We start from the raw sequence: 27,933 nt of genomic DNA on the forward strand, positions 1-27,933 counted from the left end.
TTTCTCAGCAATGTAAGCCATCATTTTATTCATAGCTTAACATCTTCAGGGTGAGAGTGCTGCTCTCTATTGACCCAGACTCATCTACTTCTTCTCCTAAGTTTGATAAAACAGTGGGAGGTGAGGAGGGACAGTTAGCACAGGTCATTCGGGGATAGGGAGCAAGGAAGATGGGGTTTGTTTCCAGAGGCAGATCCACCAAGCATACACTGAGCTGGAAGGGGAAAGAGAAGGAGGCAAGCACCCTTGCAGGTGCACTACGGGGGTGGCAACAGCAGCAGATAAAGGCAGTGTGGGTGGTGAATCAAGGTGAGGACAAGGTCAGGGAAAGAAGGTAGGAGGGGGCTTCAGTCTGCAAATTCTCAGCCAGCGTCAGTTTCCTGAGCCACGGTGGCATCTGTGCAGTTGCTCTACCACCTCCCTGAGGCCAGCTCAGACTTACATTCATATTCCTCCAGAGAAAAATATAGAAGTAGAGGTCAAACAGCTCCACTTGAGGGTTTTTTTTTATTGTTTTCATAATTATTACACATGCTAAAATCACATAGAATGGTTATTCCAACTCTGCTCTGACTCCACCATGAGGCAGGTGGGAACTATAGGGGTCACTTGATTTGTGTGGCCTCTGAGAGCATCTAGACGTGAGGGGTTAGAGGTAGGCAGGTTAGCAAAGACCCAAGAATCCTTTACATAGTACACCTTCACCAGCGGTAACTTGTATCTTTAGGGACCTCCTCCTTCATTTTTCTTTCCTTCCCGAATCTTCCCATTTCCCTGCCTGTGGCCCCTGGAACCTCTTCCACGTCTGCCCCTTATGGTTCTCGACTAACATGATGAAGGAAATTGTTCCTTGTCCCAGTCTTGCATCCTTGGAACTAATCTACTCAGCATGCACTAACATGGGAACAGCCTGATTTAGGTCTGCCTAGGGGAAAGGGAGGCTCCAGTTCCCACTGTGGCTTAGCGCATAGGAGGGGAGTTGAGGTGCTGATGAGAAGGATGTGAAGGGGAAAAGATGTTAACTGAAGTGAAACGTTTGTAACCAGTGGAACAGTGGATATGCCCCACCACTGGGCACCCTACTCTGAAGGCATTCCCCTCCCTCCCACATTATCAGCGGTCTCTCTCTCAACCTGAAATCCTCTTGCCCTTCAACCTCGTAGGGAAGGCATAGGTACTGATCAAGATACTGGCTGTATCTCCAGGAGAAAATGACCCACCCTTAGACAAGGGGCTGCCCATTAAATTCTTCATCTTGCCTATGTTCCTTGTGCCTCTACAACGACAACGGCTTGACGGGCTGGAATAAATAATGTATACGGGTTGACCTTGCCTCTGTGAGAGGCTAGTGGAACAAAGAGACAAAGACACATGGAGTCAGAGCTGTGGAAAAGGAGAGGGAAGGGAGCAGAGCGCAAGGAGAGGGCAAGGCTGGTTATTCAGGAGCTGGGATCCTTTTTCCTTTTCTGGAATCGCCGGAACTTGCCCTGAATAGCAAGGGCAGCCTTCTCTGTTTCAGGTGCCGTCAGATCAATGTCAATCTCCTCCTCCTCATCCTCAGTCTTCTTGGCACTGCCAGCTTTCCCTGCAGACAGTTGAGAGTTTCATTAATGAGGAAAGGGCCCTACCCCTTTTCCCCAGGCCCCAAATACAGTGGTTAAAGTCCACTTTCTGCTTAGACTGTGTGAGTCCCCGACCTTTGCTAGGACACAGAATGTCTAATAATCTCCTAGGAACTTGAGTCAGGGTGCCTGGGCTGAGAACTATTTATGGTCATTACTCAGGAGCTTTGCAAGTCTTAAACCAAGATGACAAACGTCTTCTGTCATCACTTACTCCTAAATGCTGTCTTGGTGGCCCAGTGGTAATGAATCTGCCTGCCAATGTAGGAGACGCCAGTTTGATCCCTGGGTTGGGAAGATCCCCCGGAGAAGGAACTGGCAACCCAATCCAATATTCTTGCCTGGGAAATCCCATGGACAGAGGAGCCTGGTGGGATACAGTCCATGGCGTCGCGAGGAGTCAGACACGACTTAGAGACTAAACAACAATTCAGAGTACCAGAGCGCACTCTCTTTCTCCAGCTTCCTCTCAAGTTCTGACTGAGACAGAGTCTGGGATTATTTGATGAGTTTCTTCCTATCACTATGCGCCTGTTTCCAAGCACTCCAGAGCCAGTTTCTAAAATCAAAGAGTAAATACTGGTAGGTTTACTTCTTAGGAAAAAAGTAGAAGGAAGCCTATAGATATAGTGGTCCTAAACTAGTGCTTTGTTTCACTTATCACATTCTTATTCCTGTTACATGTGACTTTAGGAGCTTCCAGATTTACAGCTCTATTTGTTTTCATCCCTATATTTTCCTGCTCTATAAACTTCCTAGCCCATCCCCACTCACCCTTTTCCTCAGGGCCAGGGGCCTGGTTGGTTGCTGGGGATGTTTTGGTGTTAAGCTGGAAAAGACAAATCAGAATATTAGATATTAATGGAAGTATGAAGGTACCATCCCCTTAGAATCACCATCATAATTTTCAAGTCCTCCTATTACCAAGTACATCTCTTAGACTTTTGAAGAAGTGAGTTCTGAGACCAGAGAGAGGGAGAAAAGTCATCAAAATTTATTCAAAAAGTATTTGTTGCTAAGGAAATTGTAGAGGACAAAAGAGGAAAAACCTGCCCTCATTGAGTTTGCATTCTAGGATTTAGATAGACAAATGAATAAACAAAACTATTACTATGTTATTATGGACTTCCTACTGGTACAGTGATTAAGAATCTGAGTTGGGGGGGAAGCAGGTGAGATTCCTGGTCAGGGAGCTAGGATCCCACATGCCTTGTGGCCAAAAAAAAAAAAAACCAGAACATAAACAACAGAAGCAATATTGTAACAAAGTCAATAAAGACTTTAGAAATGGTCCACATCAAAAAAAATCTTTTAGAAAATTATTATTATGTTAAACAGTGAGGAGTGCTATAGACCAAAGACAGGAAAGGGAAGTAGTGAATGCCGGGGCGGGGGGGTGGAGAAATACAGTTGCACACAGAGTGGTCAGGAAAACCCTCTCTGAAAGGTGGCATCTGAGCCAAGAGCTGAAGGAGGAAAGGGTGGAAGGCCTATGGATGGAGGGCAAGGGCTTTCAAGGGGTGGAAGTGTGAAACTGCCCACCCTGGCCAAGCACCATAGTAACCATGTGTGTGAGTTATTTTAAAACAGGAGGTCCCAGCAAAGAACACGGAACTAATAAGCCACCACCAACTGGAAGAGTTCAGTAAAGATCAAAAGGAGACGCCATGTGTTCTTCCACCTCCCAGAATCCTTCTCGCTGGCATCCATCTTGGCTGAGCAATGCGTGTCCCACCAGGAAGGACCCTGAGTCAGAATGATTGGCCAAAGACAACCTGGAAACTAATGCCATCACCATAAAACCTGAGACTGGGAGCCACGGGGCAGAGCAGTTCTCCTGGGTTCCCTTACCCCACTGCTCTCTGCCCAGGTTCCCTTTCCAATAAAGCCTCTTGTTTTATCAGCTCATGTGTCTCCTCAGACAATTAATTTCTGAGTGTTAGACAAGAGCCCACTCTCGGGCCCTGAAAGGGGTCCCCCTCCCTGAAACTGCAGTGGCACTATCCTGTTTGAGGAACAGCAAGGAGCCAATGTACCTGGAGTGGAGAGGAGGAGGAAGGAGGAACAACAGATGGAGATGCGATCAGAAACGCCTGGGAGGGCAGGCAGACCATGCTGGACCTTGGAAGTCATTTTAAGGAGCTTGACTTTTACCATAAGAGGGAGGAGAAGCCGTGGCGGATTCATGTCAATGTACGGCAAAACCAATACAATATTGTAAAGCAAAATAAAGTAAAAATAAAAATTTAAAAAAAAAAGAGGGAGGAGAAGCCATTAGAGACCTTCAATTTGCACATAAGGGGCACTAGGCAGGAAGCAGAAAAATCTGCTAAGCGATTATTGCAGAAGACCAGGCAGGAGATAATGGTTGCTTGGATCAACAAGGTGGCGGTGAAAGTGGTGTGCTCAGTCGCCCAATGTGTCTGACTCTTTGCCACCCCGTGGACTGTAGCCTGCCAGGCTCCTGTGTCCCGGCAAAAACACTGGCGCGGGTTCCATATCCTACTCCAGGGGGTCTTCCAAACCCAGGGATCAAACCTGCTTCTTACATAGTGGCTGGCAGCTTCTTTACCACTAGCACCACCTGGGAAGCCTGTGGAAGTGGTGAGTAGTAGCTCAACTCTGATATACAGTTGTGTCTCAGTACCCACAAGGGATGGGTTCCAGGACCACTGAGGATACAAAAGCCCATGGATGCACACGTCTGTATAAAATGGCGTAATGTTTGCATATAACCTATGCACATCTTTCCACATATTTTAAATCATCTCTAGATCACTTATAATGTCTAATACAATGTAAATGTTCTATAAATAGTTGCTGGCTTGCAGAAAATTCAAGTTTTGCTTTGGGGAATTTTCTGGAATTTTTATTAAAATATTTTCAATCCTCAGTTGATTGAATCCACAGGTGTGGAACCCTCAGACACTATTTTCGAGCTACTACTAAAGTGATTGGTTGATTGGATAAGTGGCACTGTGAGACAGGAGTCAGGGATGACTCCACAGTTTTAGGGCTGAGGAAATGAAAAACAATGGAATTGCCATTTTCTGAAATGAAGAAGACAGCAGGGAGAGCAGGTATTAGGGGAAAGATCCGGGGATTTGTTCTTGGACAAGTTTGAGATGCCTACAGAAGTATCCAGCATTTGCTTTTATACACTGTTGAATATTCAAATAAGTTAAAGAGAAGGTCTTGGCCCAGGATAGAAATTAGGCAAAATTAACATGTGGTTGGTATTTAAGCCATGAGACTGAGTAAGATCACCAAGGAAGTGAGTTTGAATAAAGAAGAGAACAGGGTCAAATCCTGGGGTGTTCCAGTGATTAGAAGGTATAGAAGTGACAAAATGTCAATTAAAAAAAAAATTGAGAAGCCAGGAGAAAAGCCAGGAGATTATAGTACTTGAGAAGCCACACAGAGAAACTATCTCATGGAGACGAGAGTGATTGTGTCAAATTCTGCACGTAGGCCTAGTAAAATAAGGATCAAGAACTGACCACTGGATTTTGCTACGGGGAGATCACCAGTGACAGTGACAAGAGAAGTTACAGTCGAGGAAGGGAGGAAAAATCTGACTGTAGTGTCTTCCTAAGAGAAAAGGAGGACAGGCATTAAAGCTGCAGATACAGAAGGGGTTCCAAAGAAATAAGAATGGGGGCTGTGGGTTGAGGGGAACGTGGGGTCATAAGAAGATTTTAAGACAGCAGAAGTTACAGAATATTTGTGCTTTGTGGAAATAATCCAGTAAAGAAGGAAAAACTGTAGGAGAGAAAGAGGTTCATTGCTGGAGCAGGAGAAAGGGGGAAAGATTCAGCGCATGAGTAGAGGGGTAGCCTTGAATAGGAGCTAAGAACAGATCATCCAGAGTAAATGGAGAAGCAGCAGAGCCACAAGAACCCAGATACAGCAGGGGGGCACATCTGCAAGGTCTCTTCTAATTGCTTCTGTATCTGAAGTAAAATAGGTAATCCTTCAAGAGGCAAGAAGAGGTACTGAAGGCGGAGGGCAGAGGAGAAGGGATGAAATACCTACGAGAGGAGGAAAGTGAGTGGCTTAGGAAATAGTAGTAAGATTTCTGGGAAGCATTAAGACCCCTCACAAGGCCAAGTTCATGAACACGAAGTGAGATTTGTCAATTCGTATGTGTGCTTCTTTCCAGCCTCTCGGCTCAGATGGAGAGTTAACATAATAGTAACATGATAGTAACTCCTCTTCCTCAGAATCTTATCAACGGAACTGCTTCATCTGCAGGTTTGACACTGAAGGAAACACGGTCTGATGTGCTTTTAAAGGATCACTGATTGTGGGGTGGAGAACAGATTAGAGAGAGGCAAGAAAGAAAGAGGGGAAACAATTGCAAGGATCTTACAGGTCAGATCGTGGGTGTTTGGACTAGGGTGGTAGTGAGAGAGGTGATAAGACTTGAGACAATTTTCATGGTAGAATAAGTTGGATTTGTTGATTGATGTGTGAATAAAGATGGCTCTTTCAAAGAGTTTTGCTTCAAAGAGACCCAGAGTAATTGGACAGTAGCTGAGACAGGATGTGGGGTCATGGGGATGATTTAGTAGAGAAGGAAAACCTGACAGTACAGAAGACAGAAGTCATAAGTACTAGAGTGATCTTGAACAGGCAAAACGAAATTGATCTAGAGCACAAGTAAATAGGTTGGCCTTAAACAGAGCTATGGACAGTTTATCCACAATATAGGAATGAAGACACAGAATAGGGGTATAGATGGCAGTAAGGTGGCAAGAGTAACAGGAATGTATGAAAGTTCTCTTCTGTTTCTATTTTCTCAGCAACACAAGCACACTCATCAGCTAAGAATGAAGAAGGGGCAGAAAGTATTTAAGATTTGAGGAGAGAGGTGACTGAGTGAAATAGTCATTGAACAAAGTTAAGAGAGTGAACGACTGGTGAGATGTGGCAGGTCGACCAGGCAGCCCAAAGGGCTCACTTGAAGTTAATGGGCATAGATTTAAAGTAAAACCAGTCAAGATAGTGTCGGTATCTTCCAGGCTGAGTGAGCAAATAGGACAGGTTCTCAAGCATTTATTATGTGCCAAATCCTATCCCATACCATCCTCTGAAATCTCCGAGATGTCATCCTGTTTTACAGGTGAGGAAACAGGCTTAGAGACACTAAAGATTTTGCCCAAGTTCAAGCCACACTACCAGAAAACAGTGAAACTTGCTCTGGGACCCAGGCAGACTGACTCCACACTCTTAACCACCGTACGATGTCCACAAGATCGAATACTGTTACACGTTGACAGAAATATGCCAGTATATTAACAATTACTGAGGCTAGGAGGAAAGGATATGGATGTGCATTGAACAAATCTTTCAACTCTGATAAACTTTTCTAATAAAAAGATAGAGGGAAATAAGAAAATAACAGTTTGGGATTTCCTTGGTGGTAAAGAATCTGCCTTGCAATGCAGGGGGTACAGGTTTAACCCCTGGTCGGGGACCTAAGATTCTACATGACATGGAATAACTAGGTCCACAAGCCACAGCTTCCAAGCCTACATGCTCCTTGCATCACAACAAAGATCCCCAGTGCCACAACTAAGACTCGATGAAGCCAAATAAATAAATGGTTTTTAAAAAATAAAATAAGGTAAAACAAAAATTATGATTATAAAACACTGATGCTGTACTGTATTTGATAAGGAAAGTGTCTTTAAAAGTACATTACAGATTTAAGAATTGTTAGGTAAACGGACAATCCCATCCTTTTGGATATTAAAATGTGGGGCCAAACTAAGATTGCTTTATTGACCATATGTGATTTTATTTATTTACTTATTTGGCTCTGTCAGGTCTTCACTGCAGCAGGTGTGGTCTTTTGTTGAGGTACACGGGCTCTAGTAGCGCCTACTCAGGGATTCCACAGTGAGAGGGCTGCAGCAGTTGTGGCGTTCTGATTTAGTTGCTCCCAGGCATGTGGGATCTTAGTCTCCAGACCAAGGACTGAATGAACCCATGTCCCCTGCATTGCAAGGCACTTTCTTAACCACTGGACCACCAGGGTTAAGATGTGATTTTCAAAGGATATACTGGTCACATCTACACTGCTTTTTCAAGTCTTTTGATTTATTTGTGCTTTGATGGCATCACTGACTCGATGGACATGAGTCTGAGAGTTGGTGATGGACAGGGAGGCCTGGCGTGCTGCGATTCATGGGGTCGCAAAGAGTCGGACACGACTGAGCGAGTGAACTCAACTGAACATCTTGCAAAGTACTGGAGACAGCAGACAGTTATAAAATAACTATCTAACTTTTAAACTATTTTTTAAATTTTATGTAAGTATAGTTGATTTACAATGTGTTAATTTTTGCTCTAATGTTTTTGAAAGGAGATTATAAGTTGATATGGTCCAATTTTTATAAAAGTTATAAATTGTTTATCTATGTATTTGTACATTTTTATTTAAAAATCTGAAAGAACATGCACAAAATTGTTCCCCAAACCCTATAAAATTCCTCCTTGTCCCCCTTTTACAAAAGAAAAAAAAAGGTTTCACAAGAGGAAGGGCTATTCCTGAGACTCTTGGGAGACTGGCCACTCAATACTCTTTCTTTTCCCATGGTCTTCCTGTCTTTCTACAGTAAAATCTTTCTCACACGATCAATATAATGATCCAGTAGTTAGCTAGGTGACACTTTCCATGATGCCACAGTATCATCACAAGAGGTCTATCCACACTGCAAAAGCATGACATGGATGGGGTGTTTAGTAATAGGATAACATTCAATAGTCCAGACAAGAGGGTCACAGGTCTAGAGGCAAGTTCTGTAGTCCCATGATCTCTGACTTCAAATCCTACCTTCTCTATTACCAGCAAATCCCCGAATCTGATCCTTGCTTTAACTATTATCCCTCCCTCCCTCCCTCTCTCTCTCTGTCTAAGCCCATTCCCTTAATCTACCAATTCTTTTCTCTCATCCCTCCCCTTTGGAGGAAAACCTGGACTCCAATTCTAAATAGCTCCCTTCGAGTAGCTGTCTCTTGCTCTACATTCCCTCCCGTATCAGCTAACCTTGAGAATCCACTAAGCGGGAGTGTGTATCGGAACTGAACCACACAGGCCACCCCTTTCCCTCCGCCGGGCCAGCTGCTGCCTTCCTGAGTCTCTCCTGAGATTACTGACCCTGGAATGGAGCCATGGCACAGCAGCTGTCTGGTCACCCAGGGCTTCTCAGCTCTATCTGACTTAAATTTATGAAACGTCACTAGGGAGAGCAGAAAAGGGTTCTAAAAAGGAGAAGAAAACCCCTATTACTCACGATCCTCCTTGAAATCTCTCTCATACCTTCTACTAAAACGTAATATGTTAGACCTTCAACTTGCCCCTCCTCCCTGCACCCTCTGCAGCCAGTTCTCAAAATAGCTGCTCCAAACACTCTGGGTTTCTGGATTTAGTGGTTAGTGATTTGGTGCGGTGTGGGGGTTGGGGGCAGTTAAATCACAAGTTGTTAGCTCCCACCCTCTACATCATACTCAGCCCTTTACTGGTCTCTGGTCCCTGCCCTAACCCTCCTGTGTATCTCCTAGGAACTCAGCAATTTTAGGTGAATAAAGATCCTCTGGTGCATCTATCTGGAAACCATCAGATTAACCGTATTTTAGGCAAACCAAGGAGGCATGGAGGTCCACTCTAAGAATCGCATGCGCTATGAGCGTCTCTCACAAAACCTTACACCTGCAGAGGGTCGAGTCTAACCCACAAGAGCTGTGACAGGTGAGCATTTGTTTCTCAGCTGCGCTCTCTCTCAGCCTCTCATTCTGGCCAGGTATGGATTACTATCTCTCAGGTGCTCTTCTACTTCTTTCAATACTGAGCTCTTCTGACCTCAGAAATAATGAAGTTAAATTGCTTAGCAAATCCTTCCTGTCCTTGTAGAACCCATCTCGGGGAACTGGAGGGAATCAAAAGACTTTAGAATGCCACGCTACCTCATCTTCTCACTCAACCTCATCTTAAGGCTTCCCTTGTGGTTCAGATGGTAAAGGACCTGCCTGCAATGCAGGAGACCCAGGTTCGATCCCTGGGTTGGGAAGATCCCCTGGAGAAGGGAATGGCACCCCACTACAGTATGCTTACCTGGGAAATCCCATGGACAGAGGACCTTGGTGGGCTACAGTCCATGGTGTCGCAAAGAGTCAAACACGACCGATCAACCTTCACTTCACTAGCTCATCTTATTAAAAATCATATATATATGTATACATATATATAAAAAATACTTTGTACCAGTCACTTTTCTAAGTACTTTAACACGTTGAATTCTTACAATATAACACATTGAATTCTTACCCTATGAGATAGGTAATGTTACTAGTCTCACTTTACAGATAAGAAAACTAAGATCCAGAAGAGGTTAATTAACTTACCCAGATGTTCAAGCTGGTTTTAGAAAAGGCAGAGGAACCAGAGATCAAATTGCCAACATCCGCTGGATCATAGAAAAAGCAAGAGAGTTCCAGAAAAACATCTATTTCTGCTTTATTGACTATGCCAAAGCCTTTGACTGTGTGGATCACAATAAACTGGAAAATTCTTCAAGAGATGGGAATACCAGACCACCTGACCTGCCTCTTGAGAAACCTATATGCAGGTCAGGAAGCAACAGTTAGAACTGGACATGGAACAATAGACTGGTTCCAAATAGGAAAAGGAGTATGTCAAGGCTGTATACGGTCACCCTGCTTATCTAACTTATATGCAGAGTACATCATGAGAGACTCTGGGCTGGAAGAAGCACAATCTGGAATCATGATAGCTGGGAGGAATATCAATAACCTCAGATATGCAGATGACACCACCTTTATGGCAGAAAGTGAAGAGGACCTAAAAAGCCTCTTGATGAAACTGAAAGAGGAGAGTGAAAAAGTTGGCTTAAAGCTCAACATTCAGAAAACTAAGATCATGGCATCTGGTCCCATCACTTCATGGGAAATAGATGGGGAAACAGTGCAAACAGTGTCAGACTTTATTTTGGGGGGCTCCAAAATCACTGCAGATGGTGATTGCAGCCATGGAATTAAAAGACGCTTGCTCCTTGGAAGGAAAGTTATAATCAACCTAGATAGCATATTGAAAAGCAGAGATATTACTTTGCCAACAAAGGTCTGCCTAGTCAAGGCTATGGTTTTTCCAGTAGTCATGTATGGATGTGAGAGTTGGACTGTGAAGAAGGCTGAGCACCGAAGAATTGATGCTTTTGAAATGTGGTGTTGGAGAAGACTCTTGAGAGTCCCTTGGACTGCAAGGAGATCTAACCAGTCCATTCTAAAGGAGATCAGTCCTGGGTGTTCATTGGAAGGACTGAAGAGTTGACTCATTGGAAAAGACTCTGATGCTGGGAGGGATTGGGGGCAGGAGGAGAAGGGGACGACAGAGGTTGAAATGGTTGGATGGCATCACGGACTTGATGGACATGAGTCTGAGTGAACTCCGGGAGTTGGTGATGGACAGGGAAACCTGGCGTGCTGTGATTCATGGGGTCACAAAGAGTCCAACACGACTGAGCGACTGAACTGAACTGAACTGACTGAAGGTCATATAGCTAAGAAGTAGCAAAGACAGGATTTGAACCAAGACAGTCCAACTCTAGAGTCCACCCTCTTGAACAATATGCTATGCTATATCCCAGTCTCTAGCCAAAGACGTAAGCATGTGTTTGCATGTGGTACACACATACCACGTGAGAAGCATGTCCAACGTGAAACTGACTTAATTAGACAAGTTCTCCCGCACAGCAGAGCAATCCCTGGGTAAGAAGGAAAGTCCTAGGGATCATGACTTCCTTCCATTTCCACAGTTAGACAGCTGTATTCAAGAACTACTACTCTCTCAATCCATAGTCCTCAACAGTTTCTTGGTATACACTCTAGAGCAGGGGTTCCCAACTTCCAGATCTAATGCCTGATGATCTGAGGTGGAACTGATGTAATAATAATAGAAATAAAGCACACGATAATGTGATACACTTGAATCACCCCCACCACCACCTCTACTCCCCTCAACCCCTGGTCTGTGGACAAATGGTCTTCCATGAAACCAGTCCTTGGTGCCAGACAGGCTGCAGACCACCGCTCTACAGGGCCCCGTCCTCCCAGGATGGGGAGAGCTCAGCTGTAATTTAAGAATCTGACCCCAGACCACCGCTCTACAGGGCCCCGTCCTCCCAGGATGGGGAGAGCTCAGCTGTAATTTAAGAATCTGACCCCAGACCACTACTCTACAGGGCCCTGTCCTCCCAGTATAGGGAGAACTCATTTGTAATTTAAGAATCTGACCCTAGACCATGCCTACTGATTCAGACTCCTACTCTGAGAGTTGAGCTAACCACAATGACTCTGGTTTTCATCTTCTAAAAATATATACATACAATTTTAAAATATTTATGTATTTGGCTGGCCTTAGTGGCAGCATGCAGGGTCTTCAGTTGTAGCATGTGGGATCTAGTTCCTTGACCAGGGATAGAACCTGGGTCCCCTGCTTTGGGAGTTTAGAGTCTTAGCTACAGGACTGCCAGGGAAGTTCTTGGCCTTCATTTTAATGTTTGCTCAGTGGGCCTCCTGACACACACCAGGCGAACCCCTGGGGGTTAGCCATAGCCTGTTTGTGTGTTCACTCCCAGGGCCAGATGCTAGCCTTTCAGATTCTGAGAATTCCATGTGCAGGATCATCCTACTGGTTTCCATTCCAAATGACTCCCTTGCGTACATCAAAGCCTGTTATTCCAAGCTTCTAGTGAGTTGAAGCTTGGTTCAGTTCCACCTCCCTGCCCATAGAGGACTAAATGTTTCTTACTTCTCAATACACACCAAACACTAATTAGCAACTATGAGGCCCATCAACTCTTGTTTTTCCCTAGAGGGCCCTCGTTTCTTTCCCTGCCTGCCTTCCCTTTTTCCTCACCTCTGGGCCTGATGTGTTCCAATGTTCCATTCGATCACCTTGGCAGTAGCTGCCAATTCCCCATGAGTAACTTTTGTTTCCTCTGCTGTTCAAAGTTGTGGACTCCCCCTTCCTGTGGGGAAGGAGGAGAAGGAGAGGCCTGCTGGCTTAGGAGTCTTGTCTTCAGGCATTGAGACTGCAGAGACATAGCAACATCCTCCCTTTTCCCACCCCACACCTCCTTCCAGGGCATTTATCAGCACTCAGATGATATCTTGTCCTTCCATTTGAGTTTTAGAGCCCGTTCCCCTTTTCTCCTTCTCAAGAAGCTTTACAATCAATTTTCTTCACTTATAAATAAAACCTAGTACTTTCTCTAAGACCAAAAAAAAAAAAAAGCCTTCATCAATTTGAATTCCTTCTCCAGCCACACCACTAGAGTGAAAACAATCAGATCTAGGACCAACCCTGGAGGAAGCTCAATATTGAAAGCTTAGGGTGATCCATTCATAATAGTGCTAGAATGATTGGCTATCCATGTACAAAAAACCTCAATCTATACTTTGCGCCTGATACAATAATTAACTTGAATATAAAACCTAAATCTGTAAAACTTCTAGAAGAAAATACAGGAAAAAAATCTTTGCAACCTTGGGTTAGGCAAAGATTTCTTAGATACGCCAAAAGCACGATCCATAAGAGAAAAAAATTATAAATTGGACTTTGTCAAAATTAAAAATTGCTCTGGAACTTCCCTGGCAGTCCACTGGTTAAGACTCAGTGCTTCATATAGCACATGGAACTCTGCTCAATGAGATGTGGCAGCCTGGATGGGAGTGGGGCTTGGGGTAGAATGGATACATGTATATGTATGGCTGAGTCCCTTCACTGTTCTGAAACTATCACAACATTGTTTATTAATCAACTACACCCCATATAAAATAAAAAGTTAAGGAAAAAAAAAAGAAGACTTGATGTTTCCACTACAATAGGCACAAGTTCGATCCCTGGTTGATGTACTAAGATCCAACATGCCTGCTTGGCATGGCCAAAAAATACACACACACATATATTTAAAACTGCTGTTTCAGTTTTAGATACTTCTAAGAGAATAAAGAGACAAATCTCAGACTGGAAAAAATATTTGCAAATCAAAAATCTGACAAAGGACTTGTATCTAGTATAAATAAAGAACTTTCAAATATCCATAATATGAATACAATCTGTAAAAAGGACAAGATGTTTGGACACTTCACCAAAGAGGAAGCACGAATGACAAATACGCACATGAAAATTTGTATAACATCATGAGTCACTTGAGAAATTCACACTAACACCACAATTAGATCTCATTATATACCTAATTAGAATTTTTGTTGTTTGGAGAAGGCAATGACACCCCACTCCAGCACTCTTGCCTGGAAAATCCCATGGATGGAGGAGCATGATGGGCTGCAGTCCATGGGGTCGCTGAGAGTTGGACACGACTCGGTGACTTCACTTTCACTTTTCACTTTCATGCATTGGAGAAGGAAATGGCAACCCACTCCAGTGTTCTTGCCTGGAGAATCCCAGGGACGGCGGAGCCTGGTGGGCTGCCGTCTATGGGGTCACACAGAGTCGGACACAACTGAAGCGACTTAGCAGCAGCAGCAGAATTTTTGTTATTGTTGTTTTGGGTTTTTTGTTTGTTTTGTTTATGACAATACCATATGCTGGTAAAGGTACAGAGTATCTGAAATTCTCAGACATTGCTGGGAATGCAAGATAGTATAGCTACTGTGGTAGTTTCTTTCTTCTTTTTTTTAAAATAATTTTTCTTCATTTATTTTTTGGCCACAGCATATGGCAAGCGGGAGCTTAGTTTCCTGATCAGGGATCATACCCGTGCCCCCTGCAGTGGAAGTGGGGAGCCGTCCTAACCAGTGGACCACCAGGGAAGTTCCTGTGGCAGTTTCTTAAAGTGAAGTCGCTCAGTTGTGTCCAACTCTTTGTGACTCCATGGACTGTAGCCCGCCAGGCTCCTCCGTCCATGAGATTCTCCAGGCAACAGTACTGGAGTGGGGTGCCATTTCCTTCTCCAGGGGATCTCCCCGACCCAGGGATCGAACCCAGGTCTCCCGCATTGCGGGCAGACACTTTAACCTCTGAGCCACCTTAAGGAGTATCGGTAGTTTCTTAACGGCACATTTATCATACAGCCCAGCCATTCCACTCCCAGGTATCTACTCAAGTGAAATTAAAACTTAGTCTACATGTAAACTTGTCAAGTGAATGTTTATAACGGCTTTACCTGTAATCATCAAAAAGTATAAACAATCAAATGCCCCTTAACTGAGGAATGGATAAACAAACTGTAATCCATCCATACAATGTAATACTACTCAGCAATTAAAGAAGGAACGAACTATGGATACACACAACACAGATGAACTTCAAAGGCATTATGCTAAGTGAAAGAAGCCAGACCCAAAAGGATACACACGTATTGTATGATTCCAATTATGTGACATTTCTTGTAAGGGAAAAAAATATAGGAACTGCAGACAGACCAGCAACTACTAAGGGCTGGAGGGTGACTGTGGAGGGGGCTGGGGGAATTTGGGGATGATGGAACTGCATATACCTTGATTGTGGTGGTATTTATATAACCATATATTTGTTAAACTTCACAGAACTATACTCTGATGAGGGTACATTTTACTTCAAGTAAATTATACTTTATTTTTTTATCAAGGGAGATAAAAAGGTTAAAGAGAGGTCAAGAAGCTAGCAAAGACTGAGAGGAACAGAGGAGAAAGGTGACTGGGGTGGGGGTAAGGGCCAGGATCTCTCATGTCTCTCTTCTTTTCATAACTGGGCTCCTCCACACATTTACTCTTTCCATTTCGCTACGTCCCACACACTCTCCAGCCCACTTCAACCTAGCTTCTACTCCTTCTCCACTGAAATGGCTCTTTAGGAAACCAAAGTTCTCTACAATACTAAATCAAATGCAAAGTTTCAGCTCCACTTGGCTTGACCTCTTGAAGCATTCAGCAGTGTTCATCATTTCACCTTTCTTTTTTTTTTTCATTTCACCTTTCTTGACACTCATTCTTTCCGTGGCTCCTGGGGCATCACAGTTTTTCCTGGTTTGTTTTTTTTTTTTCTTTCTGGACACTTCTGCCAACATTAAGTATTGGGGGCTCTCAAGGTTTAGGTCTAGGCTCTCTTCTGTTCTCTTTTCCCAGATGATCTTATATGTACCTATAACTTCAGTTTATCATTTATACGAGAACCATCCAACAGTACAAGGTTCGGCAAACTACTGCTGACTGCTAACTCTGGTCTGCAGCCTGTTTTCCTAAATAAAGTTTTACTGGACCACAGGCGTGCCCTTGTTTGTGTATTGCTTGTGGCTGCTTTGGCACCACAATAGCAGAGTTGAGTAACTGCAACAGAGACCATATGGCCCACCAAGCCCAAAATATTTGCTACCTGGCCCATTGCAGGAAAAGTTTGCAGACCCCTGCAATATAACTTTTTGCAATAATAGAAGTATTTTGAAATGATAGAGTGTCATCTAATATATGGCTCTCCCTAGACACAAGGGGCTACTGAATACTTAGAAATGTGGCTAGTGCAACTGAGGAATAAAATTTAGAATTTTTAAAATAACTTAATTATTATTAATTATTGATTAATAATAATTAAACCATATTCAACAGTGCAGAATGCCACTGAGGACTCAAATGTACAACCTCCCTTTGTTATCCAAGAAAGATTGATTTTAGGATCCCCAAGGATATTAAAATCCACAAATGCTCAAATCCTTTATATAAAATGACACAGTACAGTTGGCTCTCCATGGGTTCTGCCTTCTTAGATGCAGAAATCTGATCTGCTGTTGGTGGAGCCTATGGATGCAGAGGGCAGACCACATATCTCTTATCCCAACCTCTCCTCCCATCTTTAAAACGTCTCCACTTGGGTGTTTTATGGAAACTCCAAACTCTTCAGTTTCAGACTAAATTCATAATCCTGCCTAACCAACCTAGCCTTCTGCAATATTCCCCCATTTCATCCAATTGTACAAGCCAGAAACCTAGAAATTGTTTTTGATACCTTTCCTTCCTTTATATTGCACGTCCAAATTCAATAGTAAGTCCTGTTAACTTTATTTACCAAATGTCTCTTAATCCATTCACTTCTCCCACTGTTAACCACCCTGCTGCTAAGCTGCTAAGTCACTTCAGTCAGTGTTGGACTCTGTGCGACCCCATAGATGGCAGCCTACCAGGCTCCTCAGTCCCTGGGATTCTCCAGGCAAGAACACTGGAGTGGGTTGCCATTTCCTTCTCCAATGCATGAAAGTGAAAAGTGAAAGTGAAGTCCCTCAGTTGTATCTGACTGTTTGCTACCCGTGGACTGTAACCCACCAAGCCTCTCCATCCATGGGATTCTCTAGGCAAGAATACTGGAGTGGGTTGCCATTTCGGCTGTTTCTTATGTAGACCACCTTAAGAGCCCAGGTGTTAGCAATGCTGCTAAGACAGAGATGAAAATTCTTAACATGGTCTAAAAGGCCCAACATCACGCAGCCTCTGATGCCTTAGTAACCTCGTCTCTGTTCCTTTCCGCCTCGATACCTTGACATACGGTTCACACTTGCTCCCCTTTTACCTAGTTAATGCCTATTCTTCAGAACTCTCAAGAATTCCTTCTTCCAGGAAGCTCTTCTAAGCACCCCCAGACTAGGCTAGGTCCCTCATTATAAGTTTTCATAGCACCTAGTATTTCTCCTTGATAGTACTTTTTATTAATGTAATTACATATTAATTTAGTGGTTAGATACTGAATGTCTCCTTCATCTCAGTGTGAGAGCTTCTGTGAGGGTAGCGGCAGTATCTATCTTATTCACTCTTGTAGTCCCAGGGTCTAGAACAATGCCTTTACACACGATATCTACTCAGTATTTGTCTTTTTTTCAGTCTAACACTTAAAAAAAAAATTTTATGTATGTGGCTGAGTCAGGTCTTGGTTGCAGCACGCAGAATCTTTAGTGTGTCCTGTGGGATCTTTCACTGTGGCACACAGACTCTAGTTGTGGGGTACAGGCTCCAGGGTGGGCAGACTTCGGGAGTCATGGGCCTCGGGCTTAGTCGCTCTGTGGCATGTGGGATCTCAGTTCCTTAATCAGGGATCGAACCCACAATCCCTGCATTGCAAGGCAGATTCTTAACCATGGGACCACCAGGTAAGTCCCCAATTAGCATTTGTCGAAAGAATGAAGGTAGCTCCAGCTCTGCTCTGTTTGCCACCTCATCTAGCTTTCTAAAATCTAATTTGTTTCCAGATAGCTAAGGGCCTCATTTTGTAGTGGTTCGGAGACAGTGAAGCTAGGTCATTGTTTTTCCTCACTTCAGCGGATTTACCCGAAAGAGAGCTGAGGGTGAAGGGGAAGAACTTCTCTAGAAGTGTATTTCATATTACTTGTATTACGGTTATTGTGTACTTGTCTTACCTCCCTTTCCCCAACTTCACCACCCCACCAGAGCCCATTTCCTTGAAAGCACGGTCCATTCATTTGTGTATCACTAGCAGTAACTGCAACTTATACCTTGCACATAGTAGGTACTCAATAGATATTTGTTTATATGAATTAAACTTTTCTTAAGGAATTGGAGAATTCCTGGTGGAAGTAGTATGTCATATTAGGTAGAGTTAGACAGATCTGGGTTCATATCCTGATATGAATTGACTGTCCCAGCTCTGCCATTCCTAGGTGTGTGACATTGGGAAGGCAGTTAGCCTTGCTGTGCTCAGATCTCTCATCTGCAGAATAGAAATATCTATCCTAAAAGGTAAAAAGAACTAGAAAAATGTATGTAAAATGTCTAGTCCATATGAACATAAATAGTTATTATTCTGAAGTAAGGTAACTCTGGGTTGAATGTAAGAACAGGTCAAGTTACTAGGGTATTGCATGGTCCAAGTCCTGGAATGAAACAGCAGAGCTTTCCACAGAGTAGATCTTCACTAAGTGGGACTGAAGAAAGAAGGGAATACCTGGGATGGCTCTAAAGGCCCTGGAGGCTTATTCTGGTATGAAAGGAGTTTCATAACTGATCTCTTTCTACTTGAAACTAATCCTGGAAATCACAATCTCCCTATCTTCCCAATGCATGACCCCAGAAAATGCTGACAAGGGCTCTAAACCTTTGGTAAAGGGTCCAACAACAGACTGCTTGGATAGAAATTGTATTCTGTACAACCCCTGCCCATGTCTGGAGTCCTGGAGCCTGCTGGAACTAGTCCCAGGTCAGGGGTGTACAAGAGGAGATCTCCAGTAGAGTACCTCCAACAATGTTCGTGTTTACTTCAAAGAATCCTTAGACACAAACACATTGTTTGTTTCCTTTTTTTCCTTTCCTTTTTTTTTTTTTTTTTTAGTTATAGACCACTGGGAGGTGATTAGTGCTCAGGAGCAAATAAACCACATCTCTTTGATCAAGTTCTTTCATCCATCTACGTATCACAAAGATGTTTGTGGAAATATACTCCTTGCCTCAGAGGACAGTTTAGTTTGTATTGTCTTGGCAAACCACCTAAAAACAAAGTGGTAGCAACTTAGGTGCTGTTTCCTTGCTACCACTATTGGAAATAGGTACCCTGTAACTCTAGGCCCTCCTTGCCCCACCCCCTTCCTAGGCTGCAGTTCTTCCTTTCTTTGTCTCTTTCATCTTCAGTGGTGTTGCCACAGCAACCATTGTCACAGGGAAGAGGCGAGATAGTTTCACCCCTTCTGCTCCAAGCAGCAAGTTAAAACTAACCATAAGAAAGGTAAACCACCCAGATTTTCCCATACTCCTCATCCTACTGGCGTCTTTCAAGAGGTATCACAGGTTGTTAGCAGCAGCGACAGACAGGAACAAAGGAGCATCTCATCATACCTGGGCAACATGTACCCTGCTTTTGCATGATATAAGTGGGATGCTGGGCAAATAAAAGCATGTTATACACACATTACAGTACTGTTAGAATCATGTAATCCAGATGAATAGGCACAAGGGCTTAGAATCCTGTCCTACAATCTAGGGCAGGGAAATCTAAAAAAGGACTGAATCCTAAAAATCCCAGATATGAATCCCAGACACCTCTTTCTTGCCTGAGTATTGACATAAATCCTAGGTTGTGTAAGCTCCCTGATTGCTTTAGAGGCACAGAAAGGGAAGAGAGACAGGGTTAGTACATCTGCTTTCAAGTCACGACAAAGAGGCTTCAGCCCACCAGAGACCCTTCTATCCCTGCTGACATGTCCCCCCGCCAATGTTAAATGAAGTTCACTGCTAAAGAGCCTTAGAAAGGCCTTTGGGATCCCCTGGTGCCCCTGAAAGACCCCAGACTGCTGTTTTTGGAGCGCCGTTGGAACTGTTTCAATTCTTTCCGTGTAGCAACCAGCTGCAGTCCTCAAACAGCTTCAGAAAGACTTTCTCAAGGTCACCCTCAAGATCATAGCAGAAAAAGAAATACGAATCCTTACTCCCAGTTCTACATACACACCTTCTCTTCCTAACATAAGGCATATAACTCAAATACCTTATAGCTTGGGTACCTCCTAAGACAGGAATAGAATCTGAGCAGTCCAAGCTCCCAAGCTCCCTGGTCTGTCCTTCCACATTCAGCCAGCCCACCTCTGTTTCTGGGAATAGCAGTACCCCCCACCGGAGTCAGGCACAATTCCTTGTTTATGCCAGCTCATGGTATGCAGTGAGTCAAAGGCCCCGGCCCGTTTCCCCCCAGCATGGACTGCCACAATTTAGTGAGTGTTATTTGTGGTGCTTTGCGCACAGCTTGGAACTGTGCCTTCACCCCATACTGAGGGAAGGGGGTGGAGAAGAGAGAGTAGTGCCAAAGCATCATTTATTACTATAATCTTCAATGTGCATCCCACCCATGGCGTGAATGTCCCAAAATAAACGTATTAATCCCACCGCAGCCTACAAGGCAAACACGCAGCTGGAGGGCTTTGCGTGGGAGGGAGACAGCATCAAGGACACCAGAACAGTAAATGGCACCCCTTTTCCCTGGATGGGGTGTTGGGAAACCTAGGTGGGCCTGCCTTCTGGTGTCAGCCTGGAATTAAACAGTCGTCAGGCTTCAAGGAGGAGAATGTGATAAGGTCCAGGCACCTGCAGAGATGCAGACTTCTCAGAGAAAGTGGTTTTGGATCTGCTTCTGGCTTGGCTTACTCTTGCAGGTAAAATAATCCTGGGCAAGTCAAGCCATTTTGAGCAGCGGGTTTGGAGTATGGATTTAGAAAGTTATGCACTTAGTATCGATCAAAACTTTGCCAGCCTAATACATTCTTCTTTTCCTCTTCTAGATTTCTCCTCCGGAAGCCACTATACTCTCTTTGGAAGTCGAGTGGCCAAATAAAGGAGGACTGTTCAGCATCTGTTTGATCATCAAGTATAGCAATTTTACTTAAATACCCACTTTTCAGCAATGGGTCCTCCAAGTCAAATACGTTAGAGTTAACAGAATTGGTCATTCCTTTCTTCTCTGAAGAAAACCTCTCCTTCTGGTCCTTGATGCTTTACACTTAAGGAAATAAATGATGGACACCAGAAGCTAAAAATTCATAGAAAGAGGGCCTCTGGGCTTCCCCTTCCCTTGATTCCTTTTTTTTTTTTTTTTTTTTCCCTTGATTCCTATTAACTTCCCTACTCCACTTCAGCACATTCATTGCACCCATTTTTAAGGTGACGAGGCATCTCAAGGAAGAATAGTGCTTTCATTCCTATGTTGGTCTCTCCTTTCTCTCTATTCTCTTACTCAGGATTTACTCAATCATGCTGCTTAGATTTCCTAGATAAAGTATTTGTTGTATTGTCCTTCAAAGTTGCATGCAGACTTCATGTCACTCCATCACTGGGGTCACACACTAAGAGTCATAGGGAAAGCTCTTTGGGGATAAGAAGGCAGTTGTCTGTGCCCATGGTTGACGCTAATGCTGAGGTTTGGGCCTCAGTTTCCTTGTCTGCACAATGAGAAGACTGGGCCAGATGACCTTTAGGGCTCCTTAATGAATCTGAAATTATATCACTAAAATGTTTTGATATATTATTTGAGATTTTCTTGATGAAAAATATTACCTGTATTTCTTCTAGAAAGGTTTTTGCAAAACTAAGCTTATTTTTTCCCGTGATAACATAGACTCATGAAAGACAATTTGGAACTACAGATAAAACAGAAAGAAAACAGGAGGAGGCATTTATAGAATCATTACCTTGAAAAGACAGTTATTAACCTGATCCTTCTTCCTCCACTGCGTCTGCAAGCCTATACCCATCACTTTTTTCAGGGTTAAGCCCCTCCACGGAGAGATATGAAAGACTGCAGGTTTGCATATTTGGACTTCAGCCACATTACTTATGGATGCCTGACCCTACAGAGACTTGATATTCTAAAGTATAACTGATCACAGCTGGAGCTTAGGAAAAAGAGATCATCTCTGGGTCACAGGATGACAAAGTCATCCACTTGGACTAGCCAGAGAGTCTCCTGCTGAAGCAGCCAAAGTCGATAACCTGGATGGATGACTAAGAGGAGGAGCAAATTCTAGAACCAAGTTATGGTTTCTCTTACTTTAGAAGACAGATATTTCGAGAGCTAGAAAGCTTTCCAATATCAAGCTTTTCTATTTTATATGTCCCATATAATTATCATCATAATTAAATACAGTGAGAAAGAGACAGAAACTTGGATTTCCCCCGAGTCCCTACCAGGTTCCCTAACAACTGGTTCACAGAAGATGTAACAGAATGATGTCACTCTGACCAAACTTACACTGTGGAGAAGGCTTGTAGACTCAGACAGACATGCACAGGAAGAAGAATGTGGTCCCCAAAGTATGACATGTTATGTTAGTCATTCAGCCATGTCTGACTCTTTGTGACCTCATAGACTTTAGCCCACCAGGTTCCTCTCTCCATGGGATTTTCCAGGCAAGAATACTGTAGTGGGTTGCCATTTCCCCCTCCAGGGGATCTTCCCAACTCAGGGATTGAACCCAGGTCTCCTGCATTGCAGGCAGATTCTTTACCATGTTCCATTCCTATTACCGAGGAAGACAGCAAGCAGAATAATAAAGCAGGGAGTACTGGTTCTAGTGAGGTTTCTAACTGATCTGTCCCATGCTCCATCCCCTGCCAGCCTGGGGACAGACACTATGGAGCAGACACCACGGGACTAGTTATCAGACCTCCATAACCTTTGTTTCAACAGAATGACTGCTGGACCAAGGGATTCCTCCAGCTGGGCTTTTTTACACTTGAGAAGTGCAACAGGATCACAGAAAAACTTGCAAGTGTGCTTTAAGCAGCCAGCTACACCACATGAGAAGAGATCACAGGAAAGAGCCCTCAGGGACTGGATGCATCTCCCATTCCCATTCTTCACCAAAACTGGCAAAGTTATTAAACTGTAAGAGACAGGCTGATTGACAGCAATCAAGTCCTGCCTGCAGCTGTGAATGCAGACAAGCTGGAGATGAGCCTGCGGCTCCTCTGCGCATGAGCACACATACTCACTGCTCTGCTGCAGTACTGAGTGAGAGCAAAGAGCCAGGAAGGCAAAGTGTAACCAGAGACCCTCCCCAGCAGTGTCACCAGGACCCTCTATTTTTCCTCTAGGTCTGGAGACCACCTCCCCCTCCCAATTTTTGCTCTTCATTTGAAATGGGAATCTCTTCAAGAGATCCCAAATCCTCTCATTTCATGTAGTTTCTCTGAAGCAAGAAAATAAGCAGGTGGAGGAGGTGAAGCTTACATAAGATTCAGAGTGCACAGGGCTTTCCTGGCTAGAACTCAGCCTGAAATAGGAGACCCCTGGGGCTGGGCTGAGAGCAATAAAGGAGCTTGGAGTCTCCCAGGAGCTTCAGAGCTCTGGGCAACACTTCCGCTTTTCATCATAACTTTTACAGGAGGAAGAAAGCAGGCTAGGTCTTGGCCTCAAGGGAATTCAAGGCCCTTTGGGGATCTGGTTCAGAGACAGTTGGTCTCTGTGAAAGCCAGGTAGTGGTTTCTGGATTTCATAAATACTCATCCCTGAAGTCGGGCTCAGCTCCGTATTAGGGGACAACTTTGACGGCTAAATTGCTAGTTAGAGCCAGATCACTCTGACAGCCTGGAAGTCTGGGCAGCCCTGCAGACAACTGATGGTTACTTCCCATTCAAGGATCCTACTCTCGCCATTTTACTTGAGTTCCTGACTGAGGCTAGCCAAGTCCAGCTGCTAAGTCAAACTTGACGTTCCCCTCAAACACCAACTTGTTTTCCTTGACACTGCTTTGTGACAGTTTTGTCACTCCACCAAATACCACTCTAAATCCCAGCCCCTGTAGCATATTCTACAGAAAGGCTGTGCACTTCCCCTTAAAAGCACAGACTAACCATACATCTTCCTGTTGGCATAGCCCTCAGATCACAAACCCCCAGGGGATGGCTTGAATTGCAACTTTCAGATTTAGAAACACTGGAGGGGGCATTAAACTCTAGACCTCTGTGAAAAGAGGGAATGGAAAACCTCTCCTCTCATATTAGAGCTGAAAGAAGCAAAAGGAAAGAAGATTGAATCTTTTTTTTTTTTTCTCCTTCCTTTTCTTTCTGAAAGGCTGCTGTAATCACAGTCACAACTATCTGAGGAACAGGAAACCACTTTAGCGCATCTGCAGCCCCCAGACTAGCTGGATTTTCCAGGATGAATTTAGTGGACATGGCAACCAAAACATAGTAGTTGGCACTAATTGGCTCCCTGGGTGACAGCTTTTGGTAGCCAGCAGAGCTCTTGCTAAAGATGAAGATCTAAATTGAGACCCTGGTGCCAGCGTCCTGCCCCTTCACTGATCTGTATTCTTGAGAATTCTCAAGCTAGTTTTTCTGAAACACTCTAAAAAAAAAAAAGGCTTCTAAGTTAAAATTTTAAAAAGAGAGAGAGAGAGAATAGCTAACATAGATTGAGTGCCTACTCTGTGCCGGGTACTAAGTACTTGGCATATAATATCTCATTTAATCATTAGACCAGCCAGTATTACCCCCATTTTGCAGATAAAACACTGAAGCAGAGAAAGGTTTAGTAAACTTGCCTACGGCCATATAGTAAGTAGTAGAGCTGGGATCTGGTATATAGATGAGAAGCTGGATTTAACACAGGATCCTGCGTACTAAGAAAGGGGTTGCCAAGACCAAGCCTGTGATGTCACTGCCCATACCGACTTCACTCAGAAAGGAAGATCCTTGTCTCTGGATGCCTGCAAATGCAGTCAAACAATGGCACAGGTCTTTCCCAGTTTCTGTTTTGACCCGTCTCCCCTGCACGTGCCGCGTGGAGGGGTGTGGACAGTGTCCTCTGAATAGAGGAAATCGCAGTTAATGGATTGGGTCTGGCTCAGATGACCACGGAGCCTCAGGATGTAACAAGCACTGCAGAGGGAGGTCTATTCTTGAAGGGGACATCTCCCCAGGAGCCGAACAGGCCCCCACTACAAGGCTTCTGAATGTCAGAAATGGTCCCTCCAACAGTTGGCTCTTGCAATCAATGAATGGAGGGTGGGATGTCACCTTCCTAAAAGGGGCAAAGTGGCCACCTCAGGGGGCGAAGGCTGGAGTTCTCGGCTGAATGCTACCTAAGGAATGTAAAAGCAATACAGCCCTAGGAGGACAGAAGTGAACGGTTTTCTCAGAAGTCAGGGGAGTGAAGGGAAGCCCGAGTAACCTCGGAGCAGTAAAACAGATGCAGAGAGCCGCATCCCGAGGGTAAGATTTATAACCAGAGACTTCAGCCTCCCTCCATTCTACACTCGATTCCAGTCCCCCCAAATCGCCACCCACAGTCGGGAAACTTAAAGCCCCCTTTTTCCAATGGCTCCCAGCGCCTGGACACGGGAGCTTTTCCAGAGAAGCAGGTGGGCGCCCCGGGAGGATTCTCCGCGGATGTGGACTACAGCACCCTCCCGAGCCGCCCTGGGACACGCGAGCCGCGGCCTCCCCGCGCCGCAGCCCTAGCCCGCAGCGGGGAGTCGGGCAGCGCCGCTCACCTCGCTCATCTCTGAGACCAGACGGGGCGCGCGGGGTGCGGCACGTGCAAGGGAGACAAAGGGCCCCCGGGTTGCACGGGCGACGGCAGCGAGTTGCCGGGCTCTGAAGCAGGGTCCCCGCTGATGAGGCGGGAAGAGTCGGTGCAGAGAGCCGTTGTTCTAGTGCCAGCACCCCAGCTCCAAGCGCTCAGCTCCGCGCCGGGAGTCCCCTTCCGACCGTGTCCTGTCAGAGCCGCTGGGTTAATCGCCGCTGGCCCCACCTTTTATAGTCAGCGCCATACCCGCCTCCAAGCCGACCAATAGGAGCTCTTCCTGCCTCGGAGTGACAGCCCTTCGTAACCAATGGTGGCAGGCTCAGAGGTCTGCTGCATTTCCAAACTAGGGTAAGACAGAGAGCGGGAAGGAGGGGGAGACCGTCGGGGGATGAGCGGATGGAAAATGAAGTAGGGGGAGCAAAGAAGGAAGGAATAGTATACGAAGGAAGGAAGGAGAGAAAGGGAAGGACGGGGTGTGTGAGTTTGAGAAAGTGAAGAAAGAAGAGCTGGAAGGAAATCAAGAGGGTACATGTGAAGCAGGCAGCAGTGAATCAAAGGGTAAAGGGCAGGGATGTTGCAGATTAAGATTTAGTTAGAGGATGGCAGTCTGAATAAGAGAAGGGCGGAAAGGAGAAAGGGAAGGAGAGGGACAGAGAGAGAAAGAGAGACAGAGATGGAAGGGGACAGTGTTCTGTAGCAAAGAACAGGGTAAGTTTTAGTGCCTGGTTCGGAAGATTTTATTCTTAGGAGTTGAAAGACATTTTCAGAATCATCAATCCTACCTCCCACATAATGCAAAAAACCCTCTCCACCAAAATGGTGGTTCCCTGGGGTCCGCTTGACTAGGTAGTGAGCTCCTCCAAAAGTTAATTTACAACTGTTTACTCATTCAATCTCAGTCTGTCAGTGCATCCTCCACTGTGCTCCACTATGGTGGAGAAACTATAAATAAAAATTAAAAATAAGGGAGACTTCTTATGGCCTTACACCTTTTGTTGCCATTAAAATAGATTTCACTCAATATGCAAGTCCTAGCTCTTAAAGTCTAACTTTTTTCTTCCTGCAACTCAGGTAGCAACCCATTTGGTGGTACATGTATGAGTACCAAAACTAGCAAGTGGACTCTACCCAGGTGTAGGGAGCAGATGTGAAAGACGAAGCCCACAGCCCAATCTATACAGATTATTTTTCAGTAAGATGGAACTTTACTAAATAGTCACTATGTTGTATAAGTTTTAAGGAAAAATATGATGAGAGTAAGATGAAAAGAAATAGAACACCTAGGTAAAAGTCATGAACTTTCTGATAACTTCAACTACTATACCTAAATACCTAGCTTTCATTTCTACTTTAAAGAAATCCTTTAAATGCTCTTGCCTGTGATACTTCTAGACATTGCAAAACCTCTTAGCCCTCTTGAAGCTTCAGTCGGCCAAAGCCAAACACTTTCAGCTTTAGCTGTTACATCTTTTTTTTTTTTTTTTAGTTGGAGGCTAATTACTTTACAATATTGTAGTGGTTTTTGCCATACATTGTTACATCCTTTTGATAGTTTCTTTCATGGCCTGCAATAACTGAGTCATTAATAGCTGAGCTTCTCTAAGTCAGCAACCACTGATCCATTCTCAACAACTAGATTCAGATAAGACCTCAAATACCCTTTCACTAGCTACACCCTCTGTGTGTTTACATTTTCTCTGCCACTTCAGAAACAGAGAAAATAGAAAAAAAGATCATATCTTTTCCCCTACACCTAGGATCCCCTGACCTTCACTTTCCAATGGGAATCTGGTTGCCTAAGTTACTAAATTCTAAGTAGGCTAGCTCCTACTCTATGCAGCCTACTCTCTGGCTTCCCCTACCTTTCTGACAAATGGATAATTAGCCTTGAAAAGACTGTCTTTAATGAAGCAGAACTCTCCAAAGTTCTTGAATAGCGATGCAAGGATTATACAGAGACTTCAAAACCCTAGATCATAGATTAACAAGCTTTTTCTGTAACAGCCAGAAAGTAAATAATTTAGGCTCTGCAGGACCTATAGTCAAACTACTCGAGTCTCCCATTATAGCTTGAGAGAAGTCATAGACAATATGTAAACAAAATAGATGTGACTAAAAAAAAAAAAAAAAATAGATGTGACTATATTATCATAAAACTTTATTTGTGGACACTAATGTGTGAATTTCATATAATTTTCATGTGCTATGAGTGAAATAGTCTTTTTCTTCTTTTACACTTTTAATGTAAAAACCATTCTTAGCTCACAGACTCTG

General features: G+C 44.2%; 1 protein-coding gene across 1 annotated transcript; it reads right to left on the reverse strand.

The window, feature by feature from the left end:
• On the reverse strand, positions 1 to 25,860 carry PCP4L1 (Purkinje cell protein 4 like 1). The gene is made up of 3 exons (XM_040230033.1): positions 25,625 to 25,860; positions 2,397 to 2,451; positions 1 to 1,585 (listed from the first exon to the last, which is right to left on the reverse strand). The coding sequence occupies exons 1-3, from the start codon at positions 25,631 to 25,633 to the stop codon at positions 1,440 to 1,442; spliced, it is 210 nt and encodes a 69-aa protein (XP_040085967.1). The 5' UTR covers positions 25,634 to 25,860; the 3' UTR covers positions 1 to 1,439.
• Between the last annotated feature and the right edge of the window lie 2,073 nt (positions 25,861 to 27,933).

The sequence above is a fragment of the Oryx dammah genome, unplaced genomic scaffold, assembly GCF_014754425.2.
Source record: "Oryx dammah isolate SB20612 unplaced genomic scaffold, SCBI_Odam_1.1 HiC_scaffold_28, whole genome shotgun sequence".
NCBI lineage: Eukaryota > Metazoa > Chordata > Mammalia > Artiodactyla > Bovidae > Oryx > Oryx dammah.

Excerpts from the sequence above, each read along its gene's own strand:
- PCP4L1 (XM_040230033.1), bottom strand. Across the intron at positions 1,586-2,396 it reads CCCTGGCCCTGAGGAAAAGG|GGAAAGCTGGCAGTGCCAAG; the intron begins GTGAGTGGGGAT and ends AACTGTCTGCAG.